Raw genomic sequence first — 18,281 nt, 5'->3', positions numbered from 1 at the left:
ATCACAATGTGTTAAAAAAAAAAAAAAAAACAATAACTGAAACAAGACATCTTTGAATGCACATACCTCTTTTATAAATTTCAGTAGAAAGGAAAGGTCTTCTTGGGAGAACATCAAGTTTGTAGGACATAAATCTAAAGTTTTTCCTGCTACTTCTCTCACTTTAGTTGAAGGGTGAACCAGAGGCAAAAAAACCATTTTAATAAAGATCGGCATAAAATTGACAACTTCGGACACATACTCTTTGACTATCCTAAAATTTTAATTTGAGGAAATTTTGATAAATTTCTGTTGAAATTCATAAGTTTAAAAGCATTAAAATGACAATAAATGGTTATATTATAAATACCAGTAGCATTTTAAAATGTATATTACAAAATCACATGACATTCTTAAAATTCATTTCACTTTTAAAGTACATGTGCTCCATTTCCCATTTAGTATAATATAACAAGTTTTCCTTTACAGTAACAAACTGCAAAGAAAAACTTGCCAAATTATGTATAAGAGACAAAAGATTCACAGATGTGGGAAGCACTGAAGACAAATTTGGAGCGATTTTTGTAGTAGCAAAACTTAAATTTGGAGCAGACACGCAAGAATTGTAGCAGCAAAACTGAAGATTTGTAGCAGTGAATTTCAATGAAAGTTGAAATATATTTTTAACAATGAAACAGGACTGAGAATTAAAAAATGATTTAAATGTGTGAAAATCTAATGTGATAGGTGATTGGCATATAGTTAATACTCTCAACCAAGCAACTTGTAAAACAAATGAATAAAAGCAAAGTAAAAATTAATAACAAAAATTAAAAAAAAAATTAGTTTATCTATCAAAAACTAAATGCTCCTTTAAGCATTTAGTTTTTGATAGATAACTTTAAGTTTTACCTCTGTGATTTATCAAGCGCATTTCTTATTTAAAGAAATAAAATGCTTAAAAAGGAGAAAAAAAATGATCAAATTGCTTCAACAATGTTGCTTGAATTACTGTTGAAAAAATGCTCATATCACTAATTTCATTAGATTTCAGAGAATTTTACGATCAATCACTGGTCTTAACAGTCGAGGTGAGTGGCTCTTCTTGTAAATTTTTAATTTTTATATAAAGTTATTTTATTTTCTCTTGCAAAATAAACAACTCTAATTCCATTCCGAACTTTAACATTATTGACAGAAATTCTTGGTCTAGAACCCTTCGTTCCTCTGATAAACATCAAATTGTTTTGAGAAAGAAATTAGCTATGCTTTGTAAATCTTCTCATGTCGTTCCTCTTGATAATTTACCTGTTGTTAATAAGAAGGTTGTTGTTAATCTTTCTAGCGTTCCATTAAGTAATTCTCAAATTGAGGCTCTAAAATGTAATGATAATTTTGCTGTGAGTGTTAATCCTTCTTTTTCAAAGCTTATTGCTCCTGTTGAGAAAGCTTTTAAATTTAGTGCCTTAACTTCCTCTCAAAAAGATTCGATTCGGCATCTTATAGCTTCTAATATTGACTTTAACTCGAAAATTTCTAAACCTATATTTGCTAATACTGTTAGCCGTTCTGTTAAAGACTTAGTTTCGAATTCTGATCTGGTTGTTACCAAAGCTGACAAGGGTGGCCAAATTGTTGTTCTTGACAAATCATCTTATGTTGATAAAACTAATGATTTGATTTCTTCTGGGCCATATGCTGAAATTTCTAAAGATCCTAGTGATAAAGAGTTAAAAACTATTGCATCTGCTGTTAAGTCTGTTCAGTCTATTCCTTCAAATGTTAAACGCTCTGTTGTTCCATCTATTGCTAATTGTGCTAGATTTTATGCTTTACCTAAGGTGCATAAAGCTGGTATTCCTTTCAGGCCGATTGTTTCCAATATTGGTACGGCTTCGTACAAACTTGCAAAATATTTAGTCTCTGTGTTTTCTCCCCTTAGGAGTCACAATTTATTTACCATTAAAAATTCTGTTGAGTTTGTTAAAAAAATTCATAGTTTCGTTCCAAATAATTCTTTTATGGCTTCTTTTGATGTTAACTCTTTATTTACGAACGTTCCAGTCGAGGGTTCATTGTTATGCCTTCGTAGAAGACTTTCTGAATTTCATTTCACCAATACGGAAATTGAGGATTTAATTTTCCTTACCCGTACTTGTCTTAAACAATGTTCTTTTGTTTTTAATGGGAATTTTTATATTATGTTAGATGGTCTGGCTATGGGTAACCCACTTAGCCCCATTCTTAGTGATATTTACATGCATTATTTTGAGGTTAAGCTGTTCCAAAAACTGCAGTTCCAATTTTATGTTCGGTATGTTGATGATTGTTTTGTTCTAATGAACCAGAATCAGTTTGAGAGTGATGAGGTTTTATCTATTTTAAACTCCATTGATCCTCATATTCAGTTTTCTTGTGAGAAAGAACGGAATAATTGCATTTCATTTCTTGATGTACTTGTTTCTCGTACAGAAATTGGTTTTGAAACTACTGTTTATCGCAAACCTTTTGCTGTCTCTTTACCTCCTCATAGACTATCGTCTCATCCTCCAAATCAAAAATATTCTGCTTTTAATTCTTTTGTTTATCGCGCAATTAATATTTGTTCTTCGTCGGAACTTCTTAAAGTGGAACTTAATTATCTTAAAGCTGTGGCAATTGATAGAGACTATCCGCCAACTTTGATTGATTCCATTTATAAAAAACTTTCAAATAAATCCCAAACTAATGTTCTTAACCGAACCTTCATCAGAAAGAATTTGGTTGTTTTGCCATTCTTTCCATCTGTAAGCTATCAGGTTGCTAAGATTCTAAAACGTTTCCAATTCCAGGTGGTGTTCTCTCCTATTAATAAACTTTCATTCTCTTTTCTTAAAGATCCTATTCACCCTCTTAATTGTTGTGGAATTTATAGAATTAATTGTAGTTGTAAACTTGCCTATATTGGACAGACTCGGCGTGCTTTAAAAATTCGCTTGAAAGAGCATCAAAATTATGTGAAAAAACAACAATTAAATAAGTCTAGTATTGCTCAACATTGTTGGGATTCGAATCACTCTTTTGATTTTACCTCTTTTCAGATTATCCAAAAATGCCCCAATTCATCAGATCATGACTTTTGGGAATCCTTTCATATTTTGAGGAACAGTTCTAACTTAGTTAACGATCTTAGTGCAGTTCCATATTTTTCTAACATTTGGCTCCCATATCTTTAATACTGTCCTTTCCCCATTCCCCCCCCCCCTTCTTTTTTTTTCCACTCATTTTTATCTATCTTTCTTTGTTTATTTTCGCCTTTTTGTCTTGATTGACACCCCCCCCCCCAATTTTCTTCTATTTATCTTTATTTTTCCTTTTTTCGAATATTTTTTGTTTCTGTTTATCTTTTTTCATGGTTTTCCATTCTGCTTTTCCTTTCTTGCGGTTCACGGTTACTGACAATTTCTTTTCTTTTTGTTTAAGCTTCGGCTTAATCCTTGTCCAATTGAATTCTTTCTTTCTGGGTTCGTACCTAAGCGAAAGCTCCTGACCTTTGCTTGCATTCCTATTGGTTCCTGAAAGGTTTATAACTTTGTCATTGGTGTTTGGCTAATCCGCTGTTTTTATCTTTTAAGCTGCATGCTTATCTGCTCTTGGCTTTTGTCGGATGTCTTTTCATCCATAAGCTCATTATTTTTGCATTGAAAAAGGCGTTCCCTGTAACGCCGAAACACGTGTCTGCTGTAATTTATAAATTTGTGCTTCTACTTACGTTGTTTGGTCTGACTTTAACATATCTCCTACTTATCTTTTTCTTTTGAACAACAATTTCTAATATTTTCATCCCTTTTTACACTTGCTGTACAACTTGAAATTTTGTTTAGCCCCCAAGACATTATAACTGTCTTCAAATAAATTAAATGTGGCCTGAACTTGAGCCTGCTTTTAGTGAATGACTTAATATAGTCGATAAATGTGCAAGTTCAGACTTATAGAGCCAGATTTGAAAATACTTATTTAAGTCAAATTACATATAATAAAAGTACATAAGCTCTGGAAACAATTGCGCATTTCTAAAACTTGAGCTAGAATTTAAATTTTAAAAAGCAGTTCTCCCTACCTCCATTGCAATTGGCATAGAAAAATATTTCACAACTAAATATTTTGGCAGACCTCAACGTCGTGATACTTATAAATTCAACTTTATAAAATATTATGTGCACAATTGTTAATATTTAAACTTTTTCAAAAAAAACTCTGTAAACACGTAATAGTAAAATAAGCTAATCTGAAGTAGCATATATCAAAATAACTTTCAATTTTCTAAAAATAATTTTTATAAATAATTAACAATAATATTAATAACAAAATTTAAATATTCCCAAGATGCAAAGGAACCAAAACCGCAAACACAGGAAGAATTTTTTTTCTCAATAAAATCTTCACTGATGTTTCTGAAAAATAATTTTAATTTATTTAAATAAAGCACAAAATTAGCTATTCTATGGCAGCATGTGTCAAAATAATTTTCTATTATTAAATATATTTACAAGCTGTAAATAACTCGGAAAGCATTTTTTTTTGCAATGCATGTGTTAGACACATCGTACGCATGTTTAGAAAAAGAAATGTTTTTCAAAAATTTTAATCATAATTCAATGAATTTCTGAAAAATTCAAGCATTATATTTAGCTTGTAAAACATTTTAAAGGTTTTCAAGCACTAGGAAAACCCGCCTTTTTTTTCTCTTTTTCAAGCACATTATAAGACTTGTCAAGAGCATATCAACCTTCCTCTTCTCAAAAGAAAGCTGCCTTAACTTTGTTTCACGCCAATTTGGATTGAAATTCGGTGAGCAAGTGCTTCTTTGGTGAACAGGATGTGATTTTAAGAAAAGCAGTTGGTGCAGAACCGCACAAAAATGGTTATGTAGCAAACTGGTGCAGACTAGAACTTTTGGCATTTTCTGGCACAGAATTCCTATCCCTGGATGCAATATTGTTGAATGTTAAATTCATAACTTTTTAAACTGTTAAAATTTTTGGCATCAATTCAAATGATCCAGCAAATTAAGAACTGGATAGCATCTATTTCCATGCACGCTATCCATAGCTCTCCCTACAGATGCCAGATAAGTGGTCTGGAATTTAACTTAAAAAATCAACTTACCGTTGAAAACAGTTACACGCAGAAAAATACACCGAAACTGAGACGCTGCTTTGAAGCATGATTTCTTCAAGTTTTTCTAGCACAGCTTTAAGCTGCAACAAAACAAAGATTTAAATTGAAAAATAATAATAAGGAATATTTTTTAAATTAATAACAAAGTGCTAAATTATCTTGGCTTTTATAGGTTGCTGAGTTAGCAGCTTTCAAAGGCTCTTTTTAAAATTTGTTCAAAACAAGTTTTTTATAGTGATTAAAAGATTCCCCAGGATATTATTAGTCCGAGAAATGCACAGTTCTGTCCTCATTTTTCTAATGCTAAATATTCTTTTGCACTTTATATTGCTGTCAATTATGGCTGAAATGGAAAACCTAGTAAAGCAGAGCCTTTCATACTTCAATGAACCATTTATCTCAGGCTTCATTTTCAGTTCTTCATTCTTCAGAAGTAACATTATAGGAAACTTATTAAAAAAAAATCTATACAGTGGACGTCAGTTAATTGAATCAGTGGTTAATTGAATCAATCACTTTAATGAAATCAAATTGTCAAAAACAAAATAAAACCCAACTTTATTGAATTAGCCGCTTTATTGAATCAGCTGCTTTATGGATAAACTGTTTAGAACAAACGTGATTCATATAAGCGGCGGTCACTGTATCAGAGACCTAAAATCTAATTATCTGGCAATTGTGCAAATAAGACATTACAATCTTACAACATATCTGAAAATCCTACAATGTAAGACTAAATCTTACTAGTTGGCTGCTATGTAAGAGCAACAAAACTTCTGATTCACGCAAATTTAAATGCTTTTAAAATAATGTTACAAGTTCGGTGCAACTTCAAACTTTCTTCCAAATGACGACACAGTACTTGAGACAAACACAGGAGGTTTATTTACAGCTATGTACAAGAAGTGTAGTTAACAACTGCTAAATTAACCATAGCAATTAGGCAAACAACATTGAACACCGTAAACTCAATGGTAGGACACGTATTTACATCAAAATACACAAAAACACAGCACAAAGGCTTCACAATAACAGAGCTAAATACATGCTCTCCAGTGCAACCGCTGATACGATTAAAAAGCAAAATTAATTCTCATTCAAATGTCACACAGCTTTTATACTCATCAAAGAAATATCCAGAAAATCCTATTACATTCTACCAATTTCTCATATTTTCTTTTCATTCCACTCACAAATTTTATCAGGGGACAATATACGTCATTAAAATGTAAGGGGGTTATATATTCATTACAAGAAACTATTTACAGGTTACGTTACTAAGATAATTTTAGATGAAAAATAATGGAACAAACGCCAAATTTAGCCACATTACAACAAATTAATCATAAAAATAATTACTATTTACAGAATTTGTAACAATAAAATACATATATATAATTGCACTTACCATTAAATTGTCCATTTTGATGTAGGATAAAATTTGAATTAAAAAATGGAAGGCATTCAGTAAAACTTTTTCATTCTGGGTAGGATTCAATAAATCTGTGATAACTGAAAAGGAAATAATATATGAACAGTTTGGATAATCAACTGAAGTAATTGGGTTTGTCAACTAACTATGCATTTATTTTATTACCACTAATATGAATGAACAGTAAATATCTGCTATACAGTCGAAACTCATTAATTGAAGATTACTGAATGTAAAATATCTCCTTACAAGAAATACATATTGAACTTGTGAGTTTACAATCATTAATATAGTATTTTACATCTAACAAGTAAGCTGAGTATTGCTTTTTGTGAAAGGAAACTGGACATATGAACACAGATAAAGCGATTCATTTTGAGAGAGATTTTTCGCCTCCAGCTCATGCGATTCCTATTCCGGGCTGATGAGTGCTAAAAAGCAAGAAACTGCAGTCCCTCGGATGGAATAACTGAGCTGGCGGTGTATTTTAAGTATTTCTGCCTTAGCCCTGGCTTTAGGGCAGTAACTTACTACAAAATACCTTAGCGTTGCCATCAATATTTGAGTTGAACCGCACCACTGCTGCGGTCGCTCATCTGGTTTGCTAATTCTACATTAGCTACCAGTTTGTTTAGCTCTCTTGGCTCCCTTAAGAGATTTTTCGCCTCCAGCTCATGTGATTCCTATTCCAGGCTGATGAGTGCTAAAAAGCACAAAACTACAGTCCTCGGATGGAATAACCGAGCAGGCGGTGTATTTAAGTATATACTATATATGCGATTCACCAGCGACATATTTCCAAACAAAATTATTAAATTACAAGCCGCCTGCGGCGACCAGCTGGTTCGCCTTCTTTTACGCCATTCACCTTTCTGCAAGCAGCCACCTACGGCGGCTGTTTGGCTAACTTGTCATTTACCATTTTAATTCAAGTTTGACGCCTTTGGCGGCTGTTTAAATAAATTTGGCAGCAGTATTAATCAATCCATCTCTATCTTTTTTTGTGCCTGTCACATTTTTACGCCAAGATTGACGCCTTCGCCGGCTATCTACCTTTACGATCTATCTCTAATATTTCTATTTATTTTAACCTATCTCTATTTATTTTAACCTCCCAGCTCATTTCCTAATAAAAACAAATATCACTCAAAAAACCGCTTTTTTTATTTTAAGTAGAGCAAAAAAAAAAAGTTATCTCCAAAATTCCCCGTAGTGTGCCAAAAGTAACAAGGTAAAGTAAGTGACAAAGAAAAAAAAAATCTCGCTGTTTTTAGTGACTTAAATGCACACAACTATGAAATGTAACGTAATATAGATACAACAAAACGTCCAGCTTGGGGGGGGGGGGAGAATGAAAAAAAGAAATAAATGCAATCCCTAAATAAAACAAAAAAAAAAGGAAAGAAAAAAAGCAAGCGCTGCCGGAAAAACATGTGGTCATCACGTCATAAAATTAGAAGTAAACTATATAGTTAAAAAAAAAGATTAACATTGTTTGCGATTAAGATTCCGTCGTAAATACCGAATCGAAATCCAAGTAGTGACGTCAGAGCCATAGAAGATTGAAGAATGCTTTTTTTCGACTGATGCGTGGTGGTGGATACATGTGTTCAGCATTAAAAAAATTGTAAAAAAAAAAACTATTGTGTATTTTTAAGAACTTTTTTCTTCTGAAGAGGGCGAACTGCTTTTACTATTACCAACTTAAATTTTAGAAATGAGGCTTTGATACTGCTCGCAGGAAAATATTTAAAAAATATAAAAACCCAGAAAAAAATGCAAAATAAAGGTTTTTTCAAAAATTTATAAAAAAATACAAAAATTGCTCTATTTTCAAAATTTTTTTATTCATCATATTTAAAATTAAATTTCCGACCCTATAGTACAAAAAATATTTGTCTGGCGAGATTGGTTCGGGGTCTGTGAGGTTAAAAGTACTAAAAAGTGCTAAAAATCATAAAACATTAAATAACTTTTTTTCTAATTAAAATATCAAAAATCGAAACCCGAGGTGCACCAACTTCAGCAAAAACTACACCTGTATACCAAATTTCATCTTTCTAGGCCTTATCGTTTTCTCAGGATGCGCACCACACACACACACACACACACACAAACATCTTATTTTATTATATTATTATTGTATAGATGCTTTTAAATAACATGGATACTAAATTTAAAGTGAAATGGGGATTTTTTGCAGATGTAAGCTAATTGGTAACAGCAAGAAAAATAAAAAAATATTACCAAGGAGAAACCAAGTAATGAGTGAAATTGCTTATAGTTTTGTACATTCCATAGTCTCGACCAAAAAAGTTGCTACTAAAATTTAATTATTAATATTCAAAAAAAAAAAAAATCAATATTTTATGAAAATAGAATATAAAATAAGTAGGTATAGGGTAGCACATGTTAAAACAACTTCAAACTTCTCAAAATAATTGAAATATTTGCAAGATACAATGGGTTGAAATCCGCTGCAATTTTCGGCAAAGCACATGCTTCCTTGCATGTGTAATGTAGAAAACTTCCAAAAATAAATTTTTACTAAATGAGTTATTAATTGGAAAAATTCTTTTCCCCTGAAATGGTGGATGACTAGAAAAGGGTGCCATCTATTGAGAAGAAAGTGGAACTTTTTGATGATTGATTGAAAAAAACCGGAAATCAGGAGACGGAAGAAAAAATGGAGCCTCCCGTTAAAAACAGTAGAGTTGGCAAGTATGAATATACATTGATATGTAAAGAATATCAAGCCCAGTGGCACTTCCACACTGCAGACCCTTTCTTTTTCAATTCCAATTTTAAGAACATTTTACCAAGCAAATTATCATAATTGGAACGAGCAAATTACCATAACATGGAAGAGCAAATACCATAACAAGGGCGAGCAAAAGCAAATTGGCAATAAATTTATCATCTATTACTTTTAAATATACAGGCTAAACCAAATGACCTTTTAATGCTCTACTACGGGCAAAGCCGTGCGGATACCACTAGTGCTAAATAAAAGTTGTGAACATAACTATTTTGCCTTTTTGGTCATTTTTATAAAAGTACGGCATTTTTGACAGTAGCTCAGTATCTTCAGATTTTCCTTAATGGTGGGGGGTGGGGGACAGGGAGTTATAAATGTAAGTATCTTACCATTTGTGGTTTAAAAAAAAATCTGTACTTTTCATAGTAATTTAGAATTTTTGAAGCTTGAAATTCATTGATTGTATTTATGATACTAAAAACAAAAATTACTTTAAGCAGCACAAAAATATTAATAATGGTAGGAAAAAGCTTAAAAGGGGTATTCTAGTCTAGAAATTCTAAAAAAATGATTTTTTTTTCTTTTCGTATTTTCGAAATTTAGACCTTTAAGGATAAGCCTCTAAGAGGATTTTTGGAAATTCGAATTATTTTCGGAGTTGTAGTTAATTTTGTTAAGATAAATTATTTTCTCTCAACATATTTTTCAGTGTTAAATTCAAATTTTAAATATTAAAACGGATAAAGAAAGTCCAGGAGAAAGTAATTTGCATCTAGATAGACAAAGAAAAAGCCAGCAATCAAGATTAACAGCGTAACAAATGCTCCGAGGTACAAGCTTCCAAAGCTTCAAAAGAAGGCAGAACTGCTCTTATGGCTGAAAGATCTACCAAAAATGCAGCTTTTGAGGTATTGGAAGGAACAATGTATAAGGCAAAGATGGCAGTTCAAAAAAAGATAAGTATGGCATGCCGTTAAACCACTCAGTTTGCAATAAATGCGACTGCAAACTTTAAACGCGTTTTTCTCTTCAATATGGTTGACAAGGTATCTCAAGTCCTAATGCACCATTTATTTGAAATTTGGTACACATTTTCTTAATAGTATCAAAATTGTCCCCATGTAGATGGTTCTGTGTTTTTCTTTTTCTTTTTTACTATTTTTAAAAAGTTACCAAAGTTGAAAAAAAGGAGCCAAAAATGACCTTTTTTTTAAAAAAAAAAGAAAGATGTCATTTTGTGTTTTTTTCCCCCAAATCGGCTATGTCCCAGACAATTCTACATCCTTGTTTAACAAGGATCATTCTTAATTTTCTGTTTCAGAACATCACAAGGATTGGAATCTTGTCAACCAGTAGACACCTTTTTTTTTCTGAGTTCACACTTTGTGGGCCTCTACTGTGTGTAATTTTAATTTTGAATTTTTATTCTACTATTATACATTTTTATGCATCTTAATTATCAATAAAAAGCTGATAAAAAATTGATAATAAAAATGGTTACAGTGTTTTTTTTTTATTATTATTATTATTACACCTGCAAAATCACCTCAAAATTGAGCCTCTAGACTAGAATGCCCCCTTAAATTAAAACAGTAACCTAATTTGCAAAAAACTAAATGTATTTAAACCAAGCCATTTGAGCCCGCAAATTTGGAAATTACTTTTTGTACAAACAAAGGATTCAAACATCTTAACAGTTAAGAAATTAGTAGTATGTCTATTTTTTGTTTTTAGTAAAATTTACTTCCATTACATACAAATAAAATAAAGTTACTACTTACTTCTTTGGGCAACAGACTGTTTTTGTTCAACATTTAGCAATCTAAAAAATATATAAATATTTATATGAACTTAATCAGTAACTGAATGCTTAAAATATTTCAAAGTAATTCACATTTCAACTATTGAATTGCTACAAACCTATTTAGACAAGAATTCATAATATTCTTCTTAAAAATTCTGAATTCAGACAGATAAATTTTACATACAAAAAAACAACCTAAGAATAATATATATCTGCAAATACAACAAGTTTTCAAACAATCTAGTCAACTAAATGCTAAGTACTCCAATCATTAATGTATCATTATACTCAGCCATAAAATTTTAATGCAAAAATTAATTTGTTGCAGAAGTTTCAAAAATAAGCTACTTGTATCAAGACATTCTTGAAGAATCATTTTGGTGCAGCCAAAGAAGCACAGAATCATATAACACAATTTATTGCAAGTCTAGCTACACACGCCTTTTATGGTGGGGGTCAAGGGAAGTTCATGCTTCACCTTTTTTATGCAGAGTTGTAAAAATATATAAAAAAAGAATTCATTACTTCTTGCAAAAGTCGTGAAATTACTTACTGTTCTTTCTTCTGCATAAGTGTCTGAAGTATTTTAATAAGAAGACACTGCAAATCAGGATCTTCACTATATATATCTTTTAAAATTTCTGTATAAAGAATATTAACATCTTTCTCTTGCAAAGTTGCATCAGTCAAACTACTTTGGTCAGAAAGATATCTGTAATAAAAAAATTAGGACATCTATATTTTTAGCTATTAAAATTTAGTAACTTTATCAAATTTTAAAATTTTATATGAAAAAATGCTATTTTATATTTATTTTCTTGGCAGTGATATTTACAGAAAGCTTTAAATGGAAAATCAGTAGCTCCAGCAGATGCATTTTAAAAAAAAGGAAAAAAAAAAAACTTTCCAACAGTGCTGAAATAGGATTTTTATGCTTTTACAATCTTTTATACCCTTACACCACAGTAAATCAGTGAAAAAAAGTCATTGGCCAAAAATGTAAGAAGCAACTAGTATGAGTTTCATGAAACTAAAAAATATTGTATGAATTTTAATTAAGTGAAGTAAACTTCTTAAACACTTTCTTGGTTAGATGCAATTGGATCAGTTTCCTCTCTGGTTGCATTTTTTTCCCCCGAAATGCAAAAGGATAATTTAAATTGTGAAAAAACAAAGCAAAATGCAACACTTTTTTGATAAACCATTATAACATTATTTAGAGGAAAAAAAACATTAAGGGAATAACTACATCAGATCTATCTATCGAATTGGGTTGTGCCACAGTGTTTAGTACATTGTCTGATCTTACTCACTATTAATGTTGTATAACACCAATAGCATATTATATTAAACAAATTTTACACAGCAACATTAAAAATGTGCCCATTTAATATAGGTAGAATAGTTATTTATTGATTTTCATTTCAAATTTCAAAAGTTTCCAACATCTGTTGTATAACTAATCCCTTGAAGATGTTATGGCTAAACTTCAGTCTTAGTGTAAATATAAATGAACCATATTGTGGGATCTACAAAGTACTATTATTAATATTCTTAAGTACAAGGTTCCAAAAGGGACATCATTTTATGAGCCTTTGTTTTTTTTTTTTTTATTTATTTTTTAATTTGGACTTTTTAAGGGTTTTTTAAAGCATGTAGAAACCCTGACTTTGCAGTTGGTGCATTTGTTGATACAGCTTTAGCATCAGTCACAATCCAACTTTTCTTTTAATTTCATATTAGCTACAGTATAGAAATTGAAGTAATGAATACATTAAATTACATAAAAATTGAAATAACTGCATTTGACATCTGCAATTTTTAAAAGTAATAACATATATTAGAATTTTTTGAAGTTAAATGTTATAAATCTATGAAAAGAAATCTAGTGAAAGGCAAAACGAGGCTGCTAAGTGCACAAACATTATTACACAAAGATCATAAAAGATTATACATACTGCTGACCATAATCACAATGTGGAAATGAATAAGGAAATAACCATGAGGGGAGAAACAATATTAGTACATAAAAAAATAATAGTAACAATATTCTTTTTTTAATTATAGAAAATACATTTCACCAACTCGCTATTTACTCATTTAGCATTTATTTTCTTCATTAACCTATATTTTAAGATAAAAGGAAATGAAAGTACTGTAAGCAAATTTATTTATTTTTTCAATTGAACCATAAATATAATACTTGAAAAATCACAGTAACACAGCTTTTTCTTTCAGTTTTTTTAAAAATAATTATGAATTTCATCAAAGCAATAAATAATGAAAAATTGAAATAAAAAAAAGTAATTTCAAAAAACTGTATAAAGATAAGACGATTTTAATAAACATATATGAAAATGGAGTAGGTAAAAGAAGTGTTAATGGCAAAAATGTTCTACAGAATTATATTATTTATAAGGCTACGATATTTTATAATTTTAATAAAGCTTAAAATGAAAAAATAAATTTAATGAATATATACAACATAATGACGAATATGGCATTAAAATAGCATGAAATATTTCCTGAATTTGAGTAACTTGGGCAACATTTTTTTTTTTGTGTATGTTACACGACATTAGAATTCCTCTAATGTACACATTCTGTATCCAACTTAAACGTACTTAATCAACTTTTTAAACAAATATTTTTATATAAATACTTCATAAGCAACTGCCATAAATAACTGCCAAAATGAAATAATTTTTGCAAGTTGCAATGTCTTGAGTTGACTTAGATGCGACTAAAATGAAGATTTCGAGTAGACATGGCAAAAGGACAAGTGTGCCCTAGGGTGCGTCTTATAATGCACTTTTTGAAAAATTTTTGAATTTCTTATGAGGCACCCCTTTAATTGCTTCCTTTTGATGAAAAAACACTTACTTAAAAGTTTCATAGAATTTGAACAAAATTTAGAGGTTGCTACCAGCGATTAAAATTACGTTCATTGTGAAAAAGTAGAGTAAAAAATATATTCCGATTTTCTATTGCAATATTTGACATCAACATGAATTTGGGTTGGTTAAAGGTAGAAACATAACCCAAATACTTATTCCCTATGCATACAAAAAAATAATAAGCATTTCATGGTTCTATACTGTGTAATAATGTCAAACTAAAATCCTGCAAAAGTTCCACTACGCCATTCATAACATTGGTATACAATTTCAGTCTTATACCCATTCACCAATATTGCAATTTTTTCCCCTTTGTTTCTAGTAATGTGAAATATACAAGCCTTTTTCTGATTGTTACTCATCATCCAAACTATTTGATAATAGTATCTCTTCAAAAAAACTTGATGAAAAGACCTTTATGGTGAAAAATCTGAATATTAGTAATGAAATCCTCTATTTTTTTTCCCTTTGGTTTTAGTTCTACAACATCTGCTGTTCAGTGTTTCATTTTAGGAGTTGTTCTTTTAGGTTTCTTTAAGAAAGAGACCAATTTGGAGTTTTTTTCTCTTCAGAAATGACACATAGATGTCAGATAAAAGTACTTGAAGCAACAGTCCTTCTTGTAAGTGAAAATGATTTTCAACAAAAAAAGATCAAATCTAGATAAATTTTATTGCAAATTCTTGTTCTTCAGAATCAGTCAAAGTACATTCCGTTACAACAGAGGCTTAAAAAAAATACTTTCACTACAGTTGATTCAGATTTTTCATGATTTTTTTCTTTCAAAATTTCTTCTTTTCACGCAAGTTCTGTTGCTTTTTAAATAGAAATTTATTTGTTACCAATTTTGCCTTGTCCTCCTAGTTAGTTTTCTTTCAGTTAGAAATAATTTCTTGCCTGGAAGTGAAATCTTGCGTAAAGTATCATCAGCAAGAGCAAGGTCAAGCAAATAATCTAATGATGAATTCCAATAATTTCGTTTTTGATTATTGTTACTTATTGTTACTGTTTGATTATATTTACTTTTAATTTTCTTTTTGAGTTCTTAACTGACAACTTGTGCTTCTTTGAGTTGCTAACCAACAGTTAGTTAAGAGGTTGAGAGTTGATTGTAGCTACAGTTAATTAACATGATTTAATAAAATATGAAATAATTTCAAAGTCACTAACAATCTAATTTAGTACTAATTAAAATTAATGACAAAAAGATAACATAAATAAATATTATAATAATCGATGCAAAAAAAAAAAAAAGATTTCAAATTTTGAAGCAACGGTAGCAACCTCTAAATTTTATTCAATTTTTATTTTTATGATATGTGATTTTTTTTTTTCATCTAAAGGAACAAAATGAGAGGGTGCCTCATGAAAAAATAACATCTTCAAAAATAAGACGCACCCTAGTGTTGTGCCCTTCCTACACTACAGAAGATAGAAATATAAAAAAGGTTTGAAAAATGGTCAACACAAAACTAGTAATATCCAAGCAGTAAAATCATGCATTAAGCCAAAACAATACAAACCGTTCAACTTCAGAATACAGCTCTAATTTACTGGAAGATGCAGCAGCGCTTAACCGAGTAATAGCTTCAGATAATGCCATCACAACACCTACAGAAAAGAAAAATGAGCTAAAAGGATATAAATCAAATCAAAAAAATCAAATCTATCACAAAAAGGAAAACAAAACTAGGCACAAGCTGTTAGTATGTATTCCTGTTGTCTTTAAAAGAAACATAATTGTGACTGGAAAAAATTGGACAAGAGCTAACAATCCAGGGTTCATACCCTATTCGGATGAAAAAATTCCATGACTTCATAAAAAAAATTTCATGACCTTGCTACATGATGAGAATAGTACTATTTAATTTCAAACTGGAAATTTTTTGGGAATGAGCATTAGCGAAACTTCTACGTGAATGCTTCTAACTCATCAAAACACTTACTTGAGATTGAAAAAATATCAGTATACACCTAAAAACTAAACTCTATTCTTATTTGTCTTCACCATATAATTTTTAGTAAAGTTAGTAAAACTACAGTGAATGAAATATAACGGTGCTTAAATGTCTAATAATCTTTATAAACAGGTAAAATGATAATGAATGGGACAAAGGTTGAATAAGTCATTAAAACTAAGTTTCAATAAATTTGCTTCAAAGGTTGCTTACAGTACTTTGGTTCATTAAAAGAAAAGCCATTCTTCAGTAAATTCATGTTTCTAAACCAAATATTTATATTTAAAAAAAAGAAAGAAAAACAATCAGTAGCGAATAAATCTTCTGATTCAAATGTACTTACTTATTTGCACATTTTCAAATGTACATAAATTAATAGGTTCAGAAATTCTTGAACATAGGGTTTGATTCCTGACATTGAACATAGCAGTGGGTCGCATGGATTAGTTCTGCGGGCCGTATGTTGGGCAGTACTGTTTTAGAGTATTAGAATTCCCCTATTTCTGTGTTTTATCACCTGACTAAAGATCTACATTTTCTAAAACTTTCAACAAATTAAGATAAACTCTGATAAATTTAGTAATAAAGTTTTTACGAGAGATGGAAACAAACTCGGATGCAATTGAATTGAATTTTTTAAGTGGGCGTGGCAAAATCAAGAATGTGCAAGTTCGCTACTACAGAATATAAAAAGTCTTGAAAATAATGGTAAATTTAAAACGAGTGATGTCCAAGCAGTAAAATCACATTGCAAAAAAAAGACGAGCGGCTGCTACAGAAGTGGATGTAATGAGATTTCAAAATTCAGAATTGTTTTTGCGATCATTCAATTTTCCAGTTTTAATATGTAAGACTGTTAAATCATTCAATATTTCTGATGCTCTTTTAGCAACTGTTACTTTCTCTTTGCCCAGGACATTTTTTCGTGACTTTAAATAATTTTCCATGACTTTGAACAAAAATTTCAATTTTCCATGAATTTTCCAGGTCTGAAATTCACCATGACTTTCCAGGATTTTTTTCCATGACTTTCCAGGATTTCCATGACCCGTACGAACCCTGACAATCACAAGATTTTGATAAATATAACCGAATATGTGATATGTAAAAAGGAAGAAAAAATTCATGTGAACCAATGAAATCGTACAGTAGAAACAGTGGACGGAAATATAGTTACAGGATTAAGTGTTGAATATTATTATGGAGATAAGCTACTAGTTCGCTCATTAATAAAAATTAGATCAAGGAAATAAAGGAAGTTATTTGACAATATCAAGTATGACATAGCTGATGAGGAAATAGTTGTTAATATCTCAAATAGTTAATTAATAAATGGATATTAATAAATAACCGGTTGTAGTGCTGGAAAAAAGTTAAGAGGTATGCTTACAGATGAAAGCATAATTAGATAAGTGAGGCGACAATCGACACTGTCATTTAGTGGGGTCAGGCCCCCCCCCCCCCCCGTTCCAAAGGCATAATTATAAGAGGGCAAGTGGGGGCTCAAGCCCTCCTCCCCCCCCCCCCGAGAAATTAGAACTTTCTTGCTTTTAGTACTCATTTCTTTGCAACAATGCAAAAATATTTCTTCTCCAGCCATTAATGAATAAGTTATTAAAAATGTCAAATTTTAATAACTCTAATCATACATAAATTAGTTTCCATGGGGAAAATATCCTGCTAAACCATGGAGAAAATGTCTGAGGCCCCCCCCCCCTTAACATTTTGCATATGAGCACTTTTGCTCCCCCTCCCCTTCTCCCATGGCTTTGTGAAATCAAAGTATTTCCATATAGATGGATGTGGTTTCGCTGCTTTTCAAGAAAATATTCATTGAGTATATAATATAACCATTTGACAGTGGCTTACCTTGCATGGGTGACACCCAAGGCGGTAATATATGGCGTCACCTCCCCCCCCCCTACAGACGAAAAAGAAAACCAAAATTTTATGTAAACATGAAATTCCTGAAAATTCTCAGAAACAACTACACATGTGTCATAGAACGAAATTTTAGGTGGGCTAATACAGGGGTGATTGTGTTCCGGTATTTTACCGGATTTCCGGTATTTACATCTTGATTTCCGGTATCTTCATCTTCGAAAATACCGGAACCATCCTATATTTTCAGAAAAACCCACTTTTGTAAAATTTAGGTCTATGTTTAATGAAACGCCGAAAGTCCAAATTGAAGACGTTTCGTTTGATATAAAGCGTAAGCTACCGTCATGTTTTGCAATCTCTGTGGTAATTATTGAAGAACAGCTGGGGTGAGAGATGGAAAAAAGGCTAG

General features: G+C 30.9%; 1 protein-coding gene across 1 annotated transcript in view; it reads right to left on the bottom strand.

The window, feature by feature from the left end:
- The window catches only part of LOC129218840 (telomere-associated protein RIF1-like), a 64,459-nt gene extending 51,985 nt beyond the window's left edge, over window positions 1-12,474 (bottom strand). Inside the window, exons 1-6 of the mRNA XM_054853165.1 lie at window positions 12,443-12,474; window positions 11,687-11,845; window positions 11,111-11,151; window positions 6,548-6,651; window positions 5,128-5,219; window positions 67-253 (exon numbers count right to left, since the gene is read on the bottom strand). Of these exons, the coding sequence (XP_054709140.1) occupies window positions 67-253; window positions 5,128-5,219; window positions 6,548-6,651; window positions 11,111-11,151; window positions 11,687-11,845; window positions 12,443-12,474 (615 nt within the window). The remainder of the gene's footprint in view (window positions 1-66; window positions 254-5,127; window positions 5,220-6,547; window positions 6,652-11,110; window positions 11,152-11,686; window positions 11,846-12,442) is intronic.
- Between the last annotated feature and the right edge of the window lie 5,807 nt (window positions 12,475-18,281).

The sequence above is a fragment of the Uloborus diversus genome, chromosome 1 (genome assembly GCF_026930045.1).
Source record: "Uloborus diversus isolate 005 chromosome 1, Udiv.v.3.1, whole genome shotgun sequence".
Taxonomy (NCBI): domain Eukaryota; kingdom Metazoa; phylum Arthropoda; class Arachnida; order Araneae; family Uloboridae; genus Uloborus; species Uloborus diversus.
The sequence above is the reverse complement of the archived record's forward strand: the minus strand, read 5'-3'. Positions and strand labels throughout refer to the sequence as shown.